At 59.2% G+C, this 19,453-nt stretch overlaps 1 protein-coding gene across 1 annotated transcript in view; it reads right to left on the reverse strand.

Annotated features, from left to right (window-relative positions):
• Positions 1-4,388: 4,388 nt before the first annotated feature.
• Positions 4,389-19,453, reverse strand: part of ANK1 (ankyrin 1, erythrocytic) — a 63,437-nt gene continuing 48,372 nt past the window's right edge. The window contains exons 17-45 of the mRNA XM_010288475.1: positions 18,266-18,463; positions 17,952-18,050; positions 17,479-17,577; positions 17,058-17,156; positions 16,861-16,953; positions 16,631-16,703; positions 16,218-16,241; positions 15,200-15,302; positions 14,833-14,911; positions 14,448-14,545; positions 14,135-14,359; positions 13,573-13,727; positions 13,187-13,398; positions 12,839-13,043; positions 12,546-12,642; positions 11,956-12,184; positions 11,649-11,774; positions 11,442-11,561; positions 11,138-11,222; positions 10,803-10,877; positions 10,058-10,189; positions 9,733-9,879; positions 7,507-8,059; positions 6,599-6,857; positions 6,244-6,332; positions 5,479-5,698; positions 5,220-5,303; positions 4,839-4,945; positions 4,389-4,446 (exon numbers count right to left, since the gene is read on the reverse strand). Coding sequence (XP_010286777.1) covers positions 4,389-4,446; positions 4,839-4,945; positions 5,220-5,303; positions 5,479-5,698; positions 6,244-6,332; positions 6,599-6,857; positions 7,507-8,059; positions 9,733-9,879; positions 10,058-10,189; positions 10,803-10,877; positions 11,138-11,222; positions 11,442-11,561; positions 11,649-11,774; positions 11,956-12,184; positions 12,546-12,642; positions 12,839-13,043; positions 13,187-13,398; positions 13,573-13,727; positions 14,135-14,359; positions 14,448-14,545; positions 14,833-14,911; positions 15,200-15,302; positions 16,218-16,241; positions 16,631-16,703; positions 16,861-16,953; positions 17,058-17,156; positions 17,479-17,577; positions 17,952-18,050; positions 18,266-18,463 — 4,143 coding nt within the window. The remainder of the gene's footprint in view (positions 4,447-4,838; positions 4,946-5,219; positions 5,304-5,478; positions 5,699-6,243; positions 6,333-6,598; positions 6,858-7,506; positions 8,060-9,732; positions 9,880-10,057; positions 10,190-10,802; positions 10,878-11,137; positions 11,223-11,441; positions 11,562-11,648; positions 11,775-11,955; positions 12,185-12,545; positions 12,643-12,838; positions 13,044-13,186; positions 13,399-13,572; positions 13,728-14,134; positions 14,360-14,447; positions 14,546-14,832; positions 14,912-15,199; positions 15,303-16,217; positions 16,242-16,630; positions 16,704-16,860; positions 16,954-17,057; positions 17,157-17,478; positions 17,578-17,951; positions 18,051-18,265; positions 18,464-19,453) is intronic.

Genomic DNA, 19,453 nt, shown 5'->3' on the forward strand with positions numbered 1-19,453 from the left:
GGCTGCTGCCGGACCAGTCCCGAGACCTGCTCAGGGGCGCACTCGTTTCTGCACCCTTTGGCCTCCCCCATAGAACGGCAGAGCACAAACAGCTGCCCAGCCCCCACGACTGCCCCAGCCCTCCTGGCAATGTGGTACAGGCAGAGAGGAACCCCACCTAGCCATGCACCCCGGAGCCTCAGTCTTCCCCGCACCCGTGGAAAAGCAGATACGAGACACAGTCTGTGTTGGTTTCTTTATTAATTAATTCATAGTCTGATAGCTGGTGTACAGGGAAATGATCTATACATCAGGGGCTAAGACAAGGGAGATCCAAAAGGCTTGTTTCCATAACAATTAAAAAAAGGAAATAAAAGTAATTTTTAAAACTTCTAAAAAGCTTCTAGTGTGCAGACTGCAGCATTCTCTAGGCTCAATATCGGGTGCAGCCTCCCGCTACCAGCCCTACGAGTAATCTGAGCGCAAAGCAATGTCACTGCAGGTGCCTGGCACGGTTGCAGCACAGCACATTCCCTAAGGCGTATACAAGGCCAAAGCACAGGACCCACACACAACTCTATGGTGATGCTACAGAGTCAGCTGTCGCAGTGGGTCTAGGGAGGTTGTTGTACACAAGTGTGACGGATGGAGAGTCTGTGCCTATATGGCTCAACTTTGGGGTGGGGAAGGGATTGTTTTGCCCTCCAAGGCTAAGCTGGGTCATTTGCTTCGCTGCAGCTAGGCTTCTTCCCGACTGCAGGGGAGCCAGGGGGGCTTTACCAGCAGATGTGCACCCACTGTGAGACAGGGCTGCCCTGCCAGGGCCACTGTCACATGGCCTGAAGCTGGAGGTGGGCTCATTCTGCACGTGGCCACAGAGAGCAAACTCAGGCCCTGCAAAACAGGTCCATGGCCATCTCCAGGGGAAACCACAGGAGGTCCCTACACCACTGTGCTACAAAGGCCAGGCCTCTATGCTCATTAGGTAAAGGACAGAGTCAGGGACATGGGACCTACTGCAACTACCTGCATCCTGACCTACTGGGGTCAAGTTTTGTAGCAGATTCAACCTACTGCACACCTCAGAGTAGCCCGGGCAGCTTTGCCCGTCACTGCTCTCCTGCTAGAGCAGCTGGCCCCGGGGCTGCCCTAGCTCCCAGGGTGACTGCTTGGTCCAGGCTGCTGCAGCAGGGTGTTTCACCTGGCTGAAGTGCAGCCAGCAGGGAGCAGCCTCCCCTGTCTCTGGGGTTGGTCCTGGGAGGGTCAGCATCCATGGGGTCACCGGGCTATCCTCACTTGTGCCCTTGCAGGGAGGCCAGGGGACCCTGCAAAGCCCTTGCATGGGGTGCATAAGTGCAGGGCTGCTGGCTCATGCCAGCTCCTGGCTCATCTCCTGAGCAGATATTGTGCTGAGTAGAGCTAGGCACAACCCCACGTGTGGCACAAGCATCCCCTGCTTTCACTACCCATCCTCCCTGGGTCCCAAGCACCTCCGCACAGGCCTTCAGCTTCAGCCCAGCTGGAGTCAACACAAACTGGGGCTTGTACCACAGACAGGCCTATGGGACTGCATCTGTGGGCCCCTCTCGTCAGGCCAGGAAGAGACCAGGCTCAGTCAGAGGGGCACAGGGCAGAGGCAGTCTTGCTGCTCTTTAACTCCTATAGCCTCCCAGCTCCATTCACCAGAGCTGCTCACTCCAAAGGTTTTTCCTGTCCTGAAGCCTGAAGAGGTATTTGGGAGCAGAGCTGTTAGTGCTTTGTACATACTGCTAGAGTGTCCCTAAGGGTTTGCATAGTATTTATTGGTTCATATACACAAGGCTGATTGCTGTACAGTTTACACTTTCAACACAAGCAACGAACTCAGTGCTCAGCCCAGAGCCCTGCCCTGGTGAGAGACGTTGCACGTGCTGGGGAGGGGAAGGGCAGCCCTGCACCAGCCCCTCTGCCCAGGGCAGTTAGTTGTGCTCCCTGCAACCCTCCTCTCGCACACCCCCTGGCAACTGCTGCCCTCCCCATAACCCAACACTCACTGAGAGGGATGAGAAGTGAGTCCAGCAGAGGCAGCACGGGCAACGGTGGGGTCAAGCCCCTCTCCTTCCATGGTGAGCAGCGCAGTGTTGCCCCAGCTTCCCTCTTGCAGCTGAAGCACGGGCATGGGTATGCATTTACACAGGCCAACCTGCGAGGGTGGAGTCTCCTTCTGTTTTGTTTTCTGTCAGTCCAGCTTTTGCCTCCCAGAGGAGGTGAGAGGATGCCCTGGTGCATGCTGCTGTCTCTGGGCTCCTGGCAGCAGTGGGGCAGGGACAGAGGCCACTTCATCAGTTTTAAGTACTGTAGCTCATGCGTCTTGCAGTCAGTCAGTCATGCGGATAGGACGGTAAGTATGTCTCATACAGAAATCATGCCATTAGCCTATAGAAACATGTACAGCCAGCCCTGCTCCCCTCCACTCTCTGCTTTCCTCTCCTCTCTTCTCAGGTATGTGTCAGAACATGTGTGGAGTTCAGTGGTTTGGTGTTGAGGTGAGATCCTGGGCAGACATAGAGAGAGACAGAGATGGGGTTACCAGGTATTCATGGTGGCACAGCCAGGAGAAAGGGTGGGGGCAGCCAGGTATGTGGTAGTCCCAGCCTCTTCTGCACCCTGTGCTTGTCCCACATGCACCCATCCTGCCCAGCTACTGCAAGTCAAGTTTTGGCGAGGTGTCAGAGAGACAGCTACAGAGCACCAATAACTGACCTGCCTGGAACCAGCAGCAATGGCATAGATGGTATTGGTGGTGCTGTCCCAGCTACAGAGAGCAGCAACAAGCGGGACCTGAGCTGCACCAAAGGCAATGTGGCACTGGGAAGGCGCTGGGAGGGCTGCTGTAGGCTCTGGGATAGAGGAAGCCAGCCCTGAGCCCTCAGCCTCAACTAGGGTGACTGACTGCACCTCACTCTCACAGCAGTGGGGAAGACCCCATACATTCCTAATGCACACCCTGGGCCACTTTCGCACACTACAGAAAACAGGAAGAGCAAAGCAGCAGAAGCACTGCCCTAGAGAGAGGCAGACCCAGGGACTGTATGGGGAGTGGGGCAGTCAGTAGGTGTGGGGACACAGTCTGCATGAACATGTGTCCACAAGCACAGGCCTCATTACTGTCATGCACCCACAGCCAGCCCACTAACATAGTGGAGAGAGGAGGGAGAGGGAGGACAGACACAGCCATGCATGGACAGCAGAGGCCAGAGGACCGACCATCCCTGCCTGGCAGCCTCCTCCCTGGCTCAGGCAGCGCCTGGCAGCTGGGGAGCATGTGTGCAGCACCTTTTTCCAAGTGTTGCACTGCTAACCCAGCAGCGAGCATCGAGAGAACAATAATACACCTGGGTCTGAGTGTGCTGTGCCAAGCACCCTGCCTTGAGCCTGGTCTAGTCCCACCCAACAGGGAAGGCAGGGGGAGCAGGAAATGCACAAGACTCAAGGGATGATCCAGAGCTCACACTGAGGATCAATGGGAGAAATGTCCTGGGACAAAGACAGGTCAACTCCCTGCCCTCAACTCCCACAGGCATCATGTTCCTGCACCCGCCACTCCTGCATCCCTACTGCCCTGATGTCCGCCAGCAGCATCCTGCCATGGCCTGCATCCCCTTTCCTGGCCACAGGAGCTTCAGCAGACCTCACTGCCGCCCCCTCGTGCCACGATGCGTGGCTGGCAGTGGCAGTGGCTTGCATCTCCCAGCAGCAGTGCTGCGAGCAGAGGCAGCAGAGCAGAACTGTGACACCCCTCATCTGTCTCACGGCTCTGCCGGTGCCTGGCTGCGCTCCGTGGGAAGCGGCGGCAGAGGCACCAGGCTCTAAGGGCGGGTCTTGTCTGCCACAAGGCTGCACAGTTAGTGCTTGTGCATGAAGAGGACAGCTTTGCTCAGACCCCATGCAAATGCTATCCGCTCCCTGGAGCGGTTTTGGACAAAGATCATCCTTCTGTAGCCCTGCATAACCAGGAGTAACAGCCCTGTGGCACTGCCTCTGGGGATCATTACCCCGAGTACCCAGGGTGCTGAGACTGCAGTAGTAGCCCCTGGCGCTGTGGCCACAGTGGAGCACTGAGCACAGAGGCTGACCCAGCACCAGCAGCTGGCTGGAGCATCGCTGCAGAGTGGGGGTACCCCGTGTCCATTGCACCTAGGCCCTGGGGCCAGGAGCAGGTTAGCAGCTGGGGCACACCGCTGCCCACCCGCAGCATTTTGCGGCAGCACAGCAAATCCTCTCCACAGGTCCACAGCTGGGCACAACCCTGTTACACTTTCCCGAGGAGGATGTGCATGACCAGCAGCTCAGTACAGGCAGCAGCATGGGGAGCTGGGATAGAAGGAAGAGCAAAGGTAGGGTTACCTCAAAAGAGGCCATTTGAGGGGTCACTGCTTCCCCCTTTTCAGGCTGGCTCGTTTCACTATCTGAGCCCCCATCCTGCCCCTGGAGACCTCTGGTTTCGGGACACGCACTCGCACCTCCTCCTGAGGAAGCCGCAGGGGCAGGAAGCAGGACATCACCCAGGTGAACAGACAGACATACAGAAGAGGACAGGAGAGGGAAAGGCAGAGTCAGTTGGCAGAAGACACTGAGCAAGAAGACTGGTGCAGTGGGCAAGAACTGCCCCTGGAAGCCTTAGAAGGGCAACAGAAGAGGAAAGCAGGGCAGAAGAAAGGATGGAGCGTGGTGGAGCCTCAGAGCCTGCGAGTCCTGCAAAGGTGGTGCTGGCCCAGGGCAGGGTGCCTGCAAGGCAGGGCTATGAGCCACACTGTACCTTGGTGCCCAGATCGTCCCGGTGCAGGATGGAGTATTCCATGAAGTGATCATCCTCATACTCCACGTCCTGGGGCTCCTGCAGGGACCCCTCCAGAATCAACTCCTCCTGCTCCTGCCTGTCACCCATGTCACCAGGGCCCAGCTGATGCACCACCTTCCGGATGACCTGTGGAGACCCACACAGCCAGGCATCACAGCTAGCCCCATGGCACCACGCCTCCCTCCTTGCCTGGTCTGGCCCTGAACTGCATGTGGCGTGCAGCCTCTCTCCCATGTGCAGGGGCTGGCTGGAGAAGTGCCGTGACCGTAACCAAAGACGGCAGGACGCGGCTGCCCTGCACGGGCCCCTGGGCTGCAGGGAGGAGCAGGGCAGCTGGGCAGAGGGGAGAGGAGAAAGGCTGTGGCATGCCCTTGCCCGTACCATGCCCTTGATCACTCACCTTCTTAGTGATGAGATTGCCTTGATCATCTGTGAACTGCTCCTCAGTCACCTGCTCTCCAGGGAGATGAAGGACTTTGTTCCCCTGCAGTGACAGGAGGGACATCAGGGCATTTAGGTGGGTGAGGGGAGCCCATTCACAGGCAGAACAGTACACCTGACATGCACCCCACAGCCTCTGTCTCCCACCCTGCCCAGTCCCTTCACTGCTCTCCTCTGCATCTGCCCCAGGGCTGGTCTCTCAGTTCCCTGCTCATTACCTTCACAAGGATGCGCCGGCGGACGACCCTGGTGGAGAGCGCCTCCTCGTCATCCGCCAGCCCCTGGCTCTCCCCGAGCTCCTTGTCCAGCTCGCGGTGGGCGTGTTTGAGCAAGAAGCGGACAGAGCCCTTGACGATGTGCATGACATTCTGGCAGCTGACCAGGAAGAAGGCCAGCAGCACTAGAACAATCAGCAGCTGGGCCAGGAAAGCCCACATCCTGCTTCAGCACGCGCAGCTGCACGTGTGCTCCGCGGGTCTGAGCCTGCTGCTCAGAGCCTGGCCATGCTATCTGGCTGGGACAGGCAAAGCCCGCAGGGCAGGAGCAGCCCTGTGGGTCTGCAGCCTGCCCCGTGCAGTGCACTGGCTCTGTGGGAGGACTGCTGTAACCCTAGCTGCCGCAGCTCAGCTGGCTGTGGGCGGCGAGAAGGGAGCAGGCAGGTGGAGCGTCCTTTGCGCTCACAGCTTCTCTCAAAGTCATGGGGCCAGGACTGCGACAGCACCACCCATCCCCAGCCAGGAGGTAACTGGGACAGCCCTGTGCCCCTTCTCCGTCAGCTCGCCAATGACCTGTCTTCCTGGCTGTGGTGGGAGGGCAGCGTGCAGTCCTCTGTCATGGGACAGATGAAGCCTCAGGCAGGAACCAGGGGTTTGGAGTGTCACTGGAATCACATGTGACTCATGAGACATGCACTGCAGAACCGTGCTGCCGGAATGGCTGTGCGTGCCCCTGGCCGGGGAAAGGCATTTGCCCTCACTTTGTACCTGATGGCTCCATGTGGCCATGGCAGGATGCCCACCACCCAGCCTGGCCCCCAGACCAGCTCTATTTCTGGCTCCAGGAGCCTGTTGGGCTGGCAGCCAGGGCAGATAGTCAATAAGGAAGCAGGCAGAGAGGCTGGCTGGGTTATAAATGGAGAGCAAGAGCTCAGGTATCAAGTACAGAAGGCTATTCCGGGCTGAGAGGCACCCCCAGGGGCAGGGGGCAGGAAGCATGCCAGAGGCTTGTGCCTCCACTAGCACCCAGTCTGCCTGGCTGCCCTTGCGGCAGGCTCAGAAAAGGGCTGTCTATAGGGTCTCCATCTCCTGCAGGGCTGGGTCCCCCTGCTCTTACTCTCACCTGCCCAAAGAATTGGCTGTCTGCCTCCTCCTGCCAGCTGCCCATGGGGTGCTGGGGCTGCCAGTCGCTGTCCTCTGTGGAGCTGATCCGCATCAGCTCCATGGCTGGCATCAGAACCTGCTCTTGCTCCTGGCCCTGTGCCCCAGAGGCTGTGGTGTGCATCGGGAGCAGCCTTCGGGTGACCCCCTCCTGCCAGGAGCCCGCTGTCAGGTCCTGTAGGCAGGAGATAAAGGAGCCTTCTGCATTCCAGTCCCTCAGCCTGGGCACCGGAGAGGGACAGGGACAGGGAGAGAGAGACAGAGAGAGAGAGGCAGTCAGCTTTGCCATGGAGTGCTGCACCCTGAGCACCAGCCTACCTCCGGCAGGCATGTCGGCGCAGCCTGCACCCCACCAGGCGCTGGGCTCCCCAGCTCATGGCGCTGCTGGAAGCCCAGCACAAGCAGCACAAAACACAGATGCACAAAGGGCACAGGCCTCCTCCCTGCCATGCCCCCTGCCCACCCCACAGCCTTGCAGCCTGGCTGCCAGGGGGTCTAAAGCAATGCTGTGGAGCATCACTGGGCTCTGCCAGGGACCTCATGAGACTGGTGTCACCGGGAATGCGGGAGGATGCAGCCCAGGCTGAGATGGCTCTGGTAAGCACAACCTACATGCAGGGCCTGGCTGTCTGCCTGGAGTCCCTCCCAGGTGCTCTGGACGGAGTCCCCCAGAGCATGTCTAGAGAGCGAAAGGCGCTCGGCCCAAGCCACTGCTCTGTCTGCTGGGGATACCCAGGCTTCAGAGCTGGAGATCAGCAGAGAAGCAAGCAAAGCTGAAAGGTTATTGCAGCTGTCCCAGCACATGGCAATTGCTGGCAAAGCAGTTCTGCTCCCCTCCCACAGACACGCCAGTGCCCCAGGCTGCAGTACCTGTCTGTGCTCTTTTCCATGACGTGGCTAATGGTAGGTGATGCTGTGATCCTGGCTTGCGCCTTCTGCTGAACTGAAACAAAAGAGGCTTCACTCTCCAGATCCTGCTCCCCAGTCCCTGGCTGGCGATCGCTGGCTGGCATCTTCCCCTCTGGCCTCTGCCCCTCCTCCTGCTCTAGAAAGTCAATGAGGCCATTCATGGCATCTGAGTCCACTGTGTCATCCTCAGCCAGGTCCATAGAGCCCATGTGGTCTGGGCCGTGCACATCTGCTAGAAGCTGCCCTGGGAACCGGCCTTCACTTGTGGCGTCTGAGTCCTCAGCCTTGCTGCACTCCAGAGAGGAGTCCTCAGCAGTCACCAGCGAGGGGGTGAGCCCCGAGGACCACACCTGCATGTCGGATATCTCCATCAGGGCGTCCTGCTCGGTGGCAGCCATGGGGATAGCATCCATGATGGCCACCTCATTCCAGTACTGGTCGGCACGCAGCGGGGATGGCAGCGTGTAATGCAGGGAGGCGGGGGACAGCAGCTCGTCCTGCAGCGAAGCGTAACCTATATGGGCAGACAGAGGCGATATCTCCAGCAGACATCTCCCGCACGCACAAGCACAATGGGGCAAGAAGGGAAACAGCCTTCAGGAGGGTGCCTGCCCCAAGGACAGCCAATGGTCATGCCACAGACCCCAGTGGCTGGGCTGAGCAGGGTTGCACTCACAGCAGCTTCTGCCTTTGCATGGTCCCTGCAAGTGCTGCCATGCCCCCCTTCAAGTCCTGGGGCTAGTTTGGGCAGGCCCTGGGGCTACCCGCTCCCTGTGGGGAGGACTGGCCTGGGGTCCTCACAATGCCCCATCCACACTGCACAACACAGTGCCCTCTTTTGCTAACCTGCTCCATCAGCACCTGGGTCCCTGCCCACAGACTCCATCCAGCATCAGCTGGCTGATAGTCAGCCTGGAGTTCAGGTGTCCAAGTCTGGCAGGCACTGACTCCAAAATCAACTCCTCTCTGCAGCACAGAGGAGCAGGCTGGAAGTAGTACCATGAGCAGGGAAGGATGGCTCTGGTACATGTCATGCAACCCCGAGGCCCTGCGGGATGCAGCCAGGCCCTAAAACCCCATTGGTTTCTCTGGGGCTACAAGCAGGTGTCATGTCCTCATCACCCAGGGCCATGTGCACCAGCGCAGGCACACTGATACAGACTACAGCCAAGCCAGGCACTCCCACCCATGCAGGTGGCTTTGCTCAGCCTTTTTCATCTCTGAGCCACTAGCCCCTTTTCTACCCCCAAAGATCAGCAGAGAACCCATTCTGCTCCCCAGGCAGCCAGGAATTGCTAGCCACAGCTGAGACATAGGGGACAGCTGGGACCCCCAGCACAGAAAGGGCACCTCCCTGCTGTGCAGGTGCCTGGCCGGGGGCAAAGCAGTGCAGGGCCAGTGAGGGAAGGAGCGCAGGGCAGTGCAGCAGGAGGAGGCCTGGGGTGGCCGCCTGCAAGCACGAACAGCCATGAGCGGGGCAGACCCTGGTGACATGCAGTTGCTGGAGCAGGATGCGGCTCTCGGAGGGCTCAGCTGAGGTGGAGACAGTGGAGACAGGCAGTGGAGGAAGATGAGAGGCCAGGATGAGCTCAGAGGAGAGAGGTGAGAAGAAATGACCCACAGGAGTGCCTGCACCTGATGGTGCTAGGTGCCATGTTTGAGAGAGCAGAACAAGGGGAGAGACAGAGAGGGAGAGAGCGATGAGCCAGTGCTGCATGGGCAGCACCGCAGTGCAGGGCTGCAGGAGCACAAAGCTCTGTCCCTGCCCAGTGCCCTCTCCCTGACAGCACATGCTGCAGCTGACCCCAGCTGTATCCCCACACCCAGGCATGCTCCACCAGGGACCCAGCCCGGGTGCACCGCCACAGCTGGACAGCCAGGGCTCTGTGAGCTCCCTGGCCACTGCTCAGCTCACACAGCCAGCAGCACCTCTCACTGGTATGTTGGGATAAGGAACATGTGTCCACCCCACCTGGAGAGCTTCTGAGAAGGCAGTATGGCAGGGCCAGGCTTTCTGCAGCATAAGCCCCAGTGAAGAGGCTGTGTCTGTTGGAAATGCCTTGTGCCCACTGAGCTCCCAGTGGGCCACTGGTGCACCTTGGTCAAGCAAGGTATCAGCCCTGATCTGTCTGTACAGACTCTGCCCCCAGGGCCCTCTTGCAGTCCCTGCCAGAAGACAGGACTCACCATTCATCTGGGATGGCAAGAGGGAGCAGTCTCTGTCTGCGTAGCGCCAGGTGCCCTTCAGGCTGCGGCTCTGCCGGCCAGAGCCCTCCAGTGTGTTGACAATCTCACTGCGGTCGATGTTCCTCAGCGCTGTGTACAGACTCTCGACTGCAGGGGGAAGCCAGTGTCAGCAAACGGGTCACTGGGGGAACACAGCCATGCCCCAGACACCCTCCAGACTGTGATCAGATGTGCATCAACCAGTGACCCCTGACCACACACACGCGGCTCTGTGCAGCCGGCCCTGGCACCTCCATGCCTGTAACAGCGCACCATAGACACTCACTCTTGACACTCTTGCCCTCGCGGCTGACCCAGAGGTTGAGTAAGGCTATGCTCTGCTCCAGCAGGGAGTTGGGGTTCTCCACACGTATCCTGTTGATGTCATCCACCCCAAACTGCAGCTCACGTGCCAGCTCTGTGGGAGACACCACATCTCAGCATCACACCCTCCAGCCCCCATCGCCAGCTCCCAAGCCAAAAAGGCTAGGGATGTTGTGAAGGGCTCAGCCAGACCCAGCACAGAGTCCCCCACATCACATACAGCTGGACACAGCAGAACATGCAGAAGCAGGAGCTGGGATGGGGCAGAGGTTGAAGCCCCTCTGCCCAGGCTGGCTGTGACCAGCATAGCAGTGTTTCATGCTAAGGACGAGCACGGATACTGCCATTGGGCATGTGGCTGCAACAACAGTGCTGAGCCTCCATGAACGGCAGCAATACATACGACTCGGGACAAAATCCTAGCCTGGAATCTGTGTGTGTGTGCGTGTGTGTGAATGCATGCATAACTGCAAGAAGGTTCATTTCAGTGCCACAGTATGCTCACAGTTTAGCAGAAGTGCTGTCAGGCAAGACCAGCCTGCTAGAGGAGCTAGTGCAGACTGCATGCACACCAACTGCATCAGGGCCCAGCTCCCTGGACAGTGTAAAGCATATTCACTCCACCCTGCAGCTTGTTTCCAGCCTTTCTAAGTGTCAGCTTTCTGAGGAGTGATGTACATCCTCAGAGCCATCAGGTGTGGACTCACCAGCCCAGCTGAGGCCCAGCTGTTCTGCTATGTCGATCATCTTCTGGTCTGCCTTGTCCGTGCTGCTCAGAGAGCCTGGAGGAGAAGAGAGAGTCACAGCTTCAGCTGTGCAGGTCCCTGTACCAGGGTGGAGAGGGGAAAGGGGTGCTGGCTATGGGGGTCTTGCAGCCCCATAGGCACAGCACTGCCCTGCAGGCAGGCCCAAGGAAACCCTCACAGAAAGGGAAGCTGCCACGAGTGCAAGTACGACAGGGTCAGCCTAGCCTTTCCACCTGGCGTGGGCACCCCAAGTGCAGGTGATCAGTGGGCTTGAACAGTCCCAGGAGGCTGCATACCAAAACTGGTCTCGCTTAGAATGCTGTATCGCTCCCGCAGAGACAACGGCGTCAGTGTCCTCCTCCGTTCCTCACTGCCGCTTCCCTGTGAGAGTGGGGACAAACCAAGGGGTCATCAGCTTGAAAAGAGTGCAGCAGCTCTGCCCCAGCACCAGGGCTTCTCATGCAGCTCCAGAGCAGCATGGCATGGCCATGTGGAGCAGCTGAGAAAGAAAAGCTGACGGCAAGGGCTGTCTCCTGCATCTGGAGGAGGGATGGGCCTCCACCACCCCCTCCCAAAGGTGCCACAGACCCAGGCACTGACCTTAGTGCACGGTGGTATGCTGATGTTCAGGTGGCAGAGCACATGCTGGAGGTCCTCATATTTCATGGCCTTGCGCAAGAAAGACAGGGAGCCACTGGCTTCCCGGCTGCTGTCCCGAACCTGAGCATCGAGAGCCTGTTTAGCTGGCCTGACACAGGGCAGGTGCAGGGGCCCCAACTGCAGCCCAGCCTGGCACCCTGCCATTACCTTGATGGGGATAGGGAGACGATTCTCCCGGAAGGACTGGAAGAGGAAGGTGCGGGGCTGAGTGGCCTTCTTGACAGGAACCAGATTCCCTGAGAGCTCAACATGCAAAGGCATCCCCTCTACCACCTGGCAGGGAGCAGAAAACAGGTTCAGACCCTGTGCAGAGCTGCTTTTCCTGCCCTGGACAGGGCAGGTAACCCCAACTCTCCTCCCTAGGCCAGGGCCAGGCCCCTCCACCGGCATCGGTCTCCCCTCACTTGGGCAGCTCTCTCCCTGCTGCCCCCCACACATGCTGCTGGGGACAAACCTCAATGTCCCTGCTGCGGGCCACCTCAGTGAAGTTTTCATGCTGCTCTAAAGTCTTGTCAACCTTGTCATCAGTCATGCAGTAGCAGCGCAGACGGCCTTCCCGTGCATCATTCATCTTGGCAAACACCACGAATTTGGCCATGTAGGGCACGGCTGTGAGCTCCTTGTACAGCATTGTGGCAAAGTGCACGGCCTCAGCTGTGCGTGGGCAGTCGGCCAGCCAGAACCTGCAGGAGGGCTGGGTTGGGGTGCTGCCAGGCAGGTTCCCCAGTGGCACCAGGAGAGCTGCACCCCCCAACAACAAACTGCACTGCAGAGGGTGCCCCAAGAGCTCAGGGTACAGGAGGAGTCCCATCCATGATGGGGACCCACCCAAGCACCAAGAATGGCCCCTTCCCTCTGCACACCCAGTTGTTGTGTTTCCTGGCATGTGCCAAGGCAGTGTGGGGGCCTGCCCTGCATATGGGAATGGGGCAGCACCACAATGAGCATGGGGGAGGGAGGCTCCTCCTGGCACATGCTACACCCCAACAGGGCCCAAGGAACAGCAGATGTCCCCAGATGAGCACATGCTTGCCCAGGACTCACCTGGCAGACACATTGGTGGTAAAGTTAGCACACTCATTTTCATAGACCAGCTTTGTGGTGCCTGTTATGTCTTCCCACTGGGCTTGGGCTGTCCCTCCTGCAGCAGAAAGCAAGAATGAGCACGCTACCTTTCTGTAAGCCTGGGGTCTGCATCCCTCAGGCATATGCTCCCTCCACCACTGTGACCTGACCTTAGCTCCCAAGAGCTGCAACACACTGAGGTAGCCCTCTACCTCAGAGCCCTCCCCACCAGAACGCAGGCTTGCCTGCACAGCAGGGGTTGGCAGCCTCACCGATCACACTGCAGAGCAGGCGCAGGCTGGTGGTGTCACCTTCGCCACTGTCTCGGGGATTGTCCTTCCAGGATGGTGGCAGTGGGATGCGGAGGCCGATGGGGCGGTGGAACTTCCTCCGGCGTGGCTCCACTGTGACAATGGGGCTGAAGGTTGCCTGGTTCCCCAGCAGCTTAGTCACCAGCTCGTCGGGCACAGGCTGTGCCTGCAGGCAGCACAAGCATGGGCATCAGGGCCAGTTTCCACTGGGCTGGGGCACAGCCTGGGCCAGGGCACAGCCTAGGCTTGCTGCCTACCCCTGCCTGCAGGAGCCCAGCTGGGCCCCAGGCCAGGCTCTCCAGGGCTCACCTGCAGGGCCAGCCTGACTCTCTTGGTGACAGCAGTGTCTGGGAAGGTGGCCTGTACCATGGGCACCAAAGTGCTTTTCAAACACCCTCCCTCGGGACCGATCAGGTCGCAGTCCTGGCAAATCCGGGACATGACCACGAAGTAGAGAGGGAAGTCAGTGGTGATGATGCGGCAGACTCTCTTCTTCTCCAGCTCCTCCAGGCTCTCCAGCTCTGCAAGGGCAGTACAGCCATCAATGCTCACCAAGCCCGCAGATGTCTCCCACCACCACCTCCAAGCTGCACTGACCGCATCACACTCCACCCCATTGCACTACCCAGGCCAGCCACAGCCCTGCCTGCGGGGAGCCATGTAGTGCCGAGCCCCTGCCTGCCTGGCATGCTCACCCTCATCCATGCCATTGAGCAGCTGGTCCATGTAGCTCTCCTCATAGCGGTTGCGGTGCTCCTTCCAGACAGAGCCGTTCTCACTGCGCAGCACCACCAGCTCACGGTCTCCGCGCCCATATGAGGCAAAGTGTGGGATCTCCACAATGACGGGGCTGCAGACAGCAGAGGAAGGGTGCTTGCACCCATGTGCTGCTGCTGGGACATGCAGGCAGCAAGGTGGCCCTGGGCAGAGCACCTGCTCGTGCTGTACAGCCGCCAGAAGAGGAAGGCAGGACTGCTCACACCCCTCTCTCTGGGAAATGGAGCTATGCACCCAGCAGGACTGTGCTGGTCAGGACTTTTCCTACCACAGCACAGCCACTGCTCTGTTATGCTGGAATGACCCACCCCAGAAACATGCTGCACCTGGCCTCTTCTGCACCACACCCCCAGAAGCAGAGATAGGCAGAAGTCTTGCCCCAGCTGGCAGAGGCTCCAGAGGAGCGCAGATCCGTCCCCAGTCCTGAGGGATGGCCCTGGTGTGGGCAGCCCCATCCACTCTGTTCCCAGCTGTGCTCACCTGAGGAACTGGGCACTGGCAGGCCCCAGAGCGATGATCCGGCTGGCCAGACCCTCCTCCTCAGCCAGTGGTGGGGGTGCAGGCAGCTTTTGGGGCTTTACCAAGCGGCAGGTGATGCGGGTCGGCGCAGCACAGGCACGGGGTGGGACAACCACGCGCAGTCCATGGTGCCGGCTGCCCCGCATGGAGCCACCACGGGCATCCACCATGAAGCTCACCAGGAACCTGGAGCAGGCAGAGGCATGGGCAGGTGGGCACCTTGCAGCCAGTTCACGTGCAGAGTGTGCATGGGGCGCACAGGCTGGGCACTCACCCTGTGTGCACGGGGCTGGCCACCGGGCTGATGTTATCCGAGGTCTCAGTGGCAGGGCTGCTGGGGATCAGGGAGTCCTCGTCAAACTCCTTGGAGGGCTGTGTAAGGCAGGGAACATCCCCCATAAGCACTGGGTCCCATTTGGGGGTGCTGAGCCTGCCCACTTCTCCACAGTCTCACAACCCTCCCTGGGGAGTCCTGTACCACTGGGTACATCCCCATCACCCACGCCATGTTTTGTTTCTGTGGTGATGGGTGGGCTCCTCCTGGCAGGGAATGCCTGAGGGGGCTGTGGAAGGCTGTGTCTCATGCTCACCTCCTGTGGGGACACTGAGGATGCATGCAGCAGGCTGACTTGCTCAGCTTCTGTCTCCACAGGTGCTACCTGCTCAGTCTCCTCTGCTCTGGTCACCACAGTCTCTGGTGGGATGCAGGGAACCTGCAGGACAGCTGGAGACTCCACCCTGGCAGAAGAGGGCAGTGACAGCCACTGAAGTGGCAGGCCTGGGCCTCTCAGTACCCAGCAGTCCCCAGGGAGTCCTAGGGCTGCTAGACGGAAGCAAACTCAGCAGCGGACCCATGTCCTGGTGCAGGAACAACACTCGCTAGCTTTGCCTGTTATGCTAGCTGGTAAGGGATCAGTGATCCATTCCTTGCCCAAAGCTGTCCCTGCCCTGCTGGCGTCCCAGCCCAGCACCAGGCTGGCCCTGTGCCCTGTACCCGCTCCCTCCCCACCATCCAGTGCCTCTTACGTTTGCTCCAGTGTCATTGTGGTCCCAAACTCCAGCATCTCCCTCTTGCCCTCCTGGTCTCTGGGATCAGGTGTCTTGGGTTTTGGTGTGACCAGCTCCTCCTCTGAAACCAAGAGCTGGCTCAGGATGCAGAGAGGCAGAAAGACAAGGGAGCACAGACATCCAGCCCTTGCCCCCATTCCTTCCTCGGGGCTGGAGACAGGGCCCATCTCCGCTCCCACTGCTGGTCACACACGCTCGTCCTCTGGATCTCAGCCAGCCACGGGACAGCTTTGCCCTCTGCCAGATGGGGTCTGCTGGCAGGGGCAAGGCCTGTGCTGCGGGTCAGTGGCATAGGAGCTGTGATAGCTGTCAGGAGCCTCGGCTGCTAGCTGACACCCTTCCCACAGTGCCAACCACAAAGAGCCTGCCAGGGACACTCTGCCATGGGATGCTAGAGACAGGAGTGTAGGCAGGGCTGAGGATATGGGAAGGATGCCCTAACACTGCCGAGTGCATCTGCGCACCCCCTTGGAGGTACAAGCCCAGCCAGCACTGCCTGCTGGCCCAAGTAACACCTGCTAAGGAGTTCACCAGGGTTCAGCTCTTGACAGTGCCCTATGGGAGGGAGTCCAGAACCTCCCAAAGCAGGGAGAGCACCCCAGTCATGGGGACGGAACCATAGCAGCACGGAGACTCTTGAGCACTCAGGTTCACCTCTGCTCTGGCCAGTATGGCACAGGGCAGTTGTGGAGGGGCACCGGAGTTTGCCATAGAACTAGGCTCATCCACCTACTGGGGACAGGGTCTGGGGCCAACAGGGAGCCAGGGCTCCCCCTCAGCGGAGGGGATGGCCCATTCATGCAGTCACACCATAGCAAGCAGCATGGACACAGATGGGCAGGGCAGGACGGCAGGGCCTGCGCTGGATAGCACCAGCCCAGCAGCAAGGCTCAGCAGATGGATGTTGCGTGCAGATGGTTAGTGGCCATGGAGTGAAATGGGCCATTGAGCTGGGGCAGGGGGACACATTTCATACCCATTACTGTGACATGAGCAGTGCCTGCAAAGTAAGAAGAGGCAAAGATGAGATCTTGGTGGAAGGGAGCAGGAGCCACCAGCTGCATCCAGGCTGGGAGCTGGTGCCAACCCACAGAGCAGGGCACACTGGCATGCCCAAGGGCTCTCTGCACATTGTCCCTGGGGCATGGGACCATGGAGAGGTCCGGGCATATCCCTCCTGCACAGCACAGGGAAGCACCTGAGCCAGGAGGTGCCACCCCAGGAGCCTGTTGGGCTCCCCTCATCCTCTCTGCAAGACCACTGCAGGGCCACACAGCTCCCCCACCCTGTCCAGCAGCAATGCCAGTGCCCATCCTCAGGGATGCTGCCTCCCACACTGGCCCAGCTGGCAGATCTCTGGGATGGTGTAACCCAGCTCCAGCCCCTCACCTTCATCCTCTGACACGTCCAGAATCTCATCTACAGTCTCCGGAAAGCTCATGCGGTGCTTGTCACCAACTGACTGTGGGAGCAGAGCAGAGTCAGAGGAGGCCAGCCCTTTGCTGCACAGCCATATGCAGCCCCCTCCTCATGCCCTGGCTGGGCACCCAGCTGTCAGCACTGGCCTTTGCTCCCAGCCCCAGCCCTCTGCCACAGGGTCCTGGTCCTTAGGGTCTCACCGGGATGTCAGTTTCCTCTGTGACGATCTTCAGCACGTCTGTGACAGAAATGTAGCCAAGCCGCTTTGCGATGGTCAGGGGAGTGGTGCCATTCTGTGCAAGAAGGAAGGACTGGGTCAGCAGCAGCCACAGGGAGGTGTGGGCAGGCACCCAAGCTTGCCGTGGGGCGAGGAGGTGTGGGTGAGTGCTGTACTTACTGTGCTGATCTCATTGGGAGAGGCACCGTGCTTCAGCAGCAGTGTCACAATGTCCGTGTGGCCCTGCTGCGCTGCTTGGTGCAGAGGGGTATAGCCCAGCTGCAAGGGAGGACAGAGGGTGCTGCTGTCAGTTTCGGGAGTCTTCTGCCCCAGAAATGCCCTGAGACCTCACACTGTGCTTCATGCCTGGAGCACGAGGGTGGCTCCCTCCTTTCCAGGGTAAGCAAAGGGCTCTGAAGAACCCAGCTCTTGCCCTGGGTCTGTAGCTAGACTACAGCAGCTTCCAGCCATGGAGACAGGAGGACTTGGAGCAATGTAGAGGGAAGAAGTGGAAGCAGGGAGGGAGGCTAAGCCTTCCCCATCAACCTGCAGGCTGTTGCCCCAGGCAGAAGGGTCCTTAGAGCACAGGACATCTCTGTACCTTAGTCTTGGCATTGACATCAGCCTGGTGCTGCAGCAAAAACTTCACCAGCTTGATGTTCCCATAGTGGCTGGCCACATGCAGCGGGGTATAGCCCATCTGGAAGATGAGATCAGGTTTCAGCCTGCCCTCAACGTTGCTTCTTGCCCTTCTGGCTTGGGTATGCTTAACCCATGGGCAAGCCCCCATGTGTGGGTGCTGCACAAGAACCCAGGACCAGGGCAGAGGGCACACTGAAGACCACATCATATTGGTACATGGGTGAGCTGTGGGAGCAGGCAAGAATCATCCCTCCAGGGAGGTGGAGGGAAGAGGAGGAAGAGTCACAAAGACACAGACAAGACGGTAAGGATGCCTGCGAGAGGGGAGCCTCTTGCACAAAGAAAAAGAAAAGCAATACTCCTCCTGGAGCAGGCCTAGAGGTAGGCCCCCACATGTTTTTCACCACAGCCATGGCCAATGCACTACTTTACCCTGGTTGTTGCGTCAACTGTAACTCCGTGTTTCACCAGAACATCAGCAACCAGCACATGCCCCTCCTGGGCCACGAGATGGAGAGGAGTCAGGCCACTCTGCAAACAGAGGAGGTCTCAGCACAGTGGCAAATGCCATCACTGCAGCTCTATCAGCAGAGACTAAGTCAGTTCTCCAACCTGGCAAATTGACTGACACTGCATTTTTGGCCAGCACAATGCTGCCCAAATGCAGGGAGGCACTGGGGCCTGGACTACCATCCTGTCTGCTACTCCCTGCCAGGGTGTTCGTGTCCAGCACCAGGACGACTTACCTTGCTGCCTAGGTCACCGTTGGCTTGTTTGGAGAAAAGCAGTGCCACCATGTCTGCATGCCCCTCCTGGGAAGCCAGGTGTAGGGGGGTGACTCCTTGCACAGACTCTGCATTTGCAGAAGCCCCGTACTGCAGCAAGCTGCTGGCCACTTCCATCTGGTTCTGCTTGGCAGCAATGTGTAGGGGAGTGTACCCGTTCTGCAGGGAGAGAGGCTCGTTGCAGTGCTCAGCCCTTGCCGAGCAGACCAGCAGGGACAGAAGGTGCCACCTTGCCTCCCCAGGCCAGGCCTGCCCTTCCTAGTCACCTCCAGAGCTCAGGGATGTAGGCTCACACCTAAACCATCTCCCTGACAGCAACCATCCCCGAGAATGAGGCCAAATCCCACTCTTCCAGCCAAGTCAGAACAGGGGTTTCAAAGACCACCTGCTTCAGGTTCGACTGGTATTGGCTGTCTTGAAGTTTTCCACACATGAATTCCTACAGCAGTATTCAGCCGTCTGGAGCTGTGAGAGGCTACGGCAGACAGACACCTCCTAGAACGTGTCTGGCTGAGGTGTGGACCAAAACTCGCAATATGCAGGATTTTAGTATTCAGGCAGAGACTGCAGGGCTTTGAGCACTGCCTTTGCTGCCACACTGCAGGAGCAAAGCAGCTGGCAGACACCCTCTGCCTGGGGTGACGCGCAGGCTGTCAGTGACGCAGAGCAACGGGGGATTGGCGCCAGCACCGGCTGCTCCCGATGCCTGCCCAGCAAGTCTGCCGGCAGCCTGAGCAGGGGCAGAGGGGAGTGCCAGATGGGGAGGGCCGGCACCAGCAGCCACTTGTCTGTTCTGAGGATGCAGCTTCTGCAGACAATGTGGAAACCGAGGCTGCTGGTCTGCTCTTTGGGGAGATGTTCCCCATGCTCAGGCAGAGTGAGATGACTCTCATGAGCTTGTGGATTTTCTGTCTCACTGCTTCATAGCTGCATGCAAACATTCATATGTGGTTTCCCAAACTGCCAGACGGCAGCACTGCTCCACAGGGCTTGCCATGGAAACATGTCCCGAAGCAACAGCGACAATGCTGCCAGCAGGGACGATCACTGACACAGCCTGTCTGCTCTAACAGGACGACTGCCCGGCACCTCTGCCTGCCCCACATGCTGGTGCAAGGGGTGAGCTGGTGCAGGCAGGCAGGAGCAGCA

The sequence above is a fragment of the Phaethon lepturus genome, unplaced genomic scaffold (genome assembly GCF_000687285.1).
Source record: "Phaethon lepturus isolate BGI_N335 unplaced genomic scaffold, ASM68728v1 scaffold3326, whole genome shotgun sequence".
Classification (NCBI taxonomy): Eukaryota; Metazoa; Chordata; class Aves; order Phaethontiformes; family Phaethontidae; genus Phaethon; species Phaethon lepturus.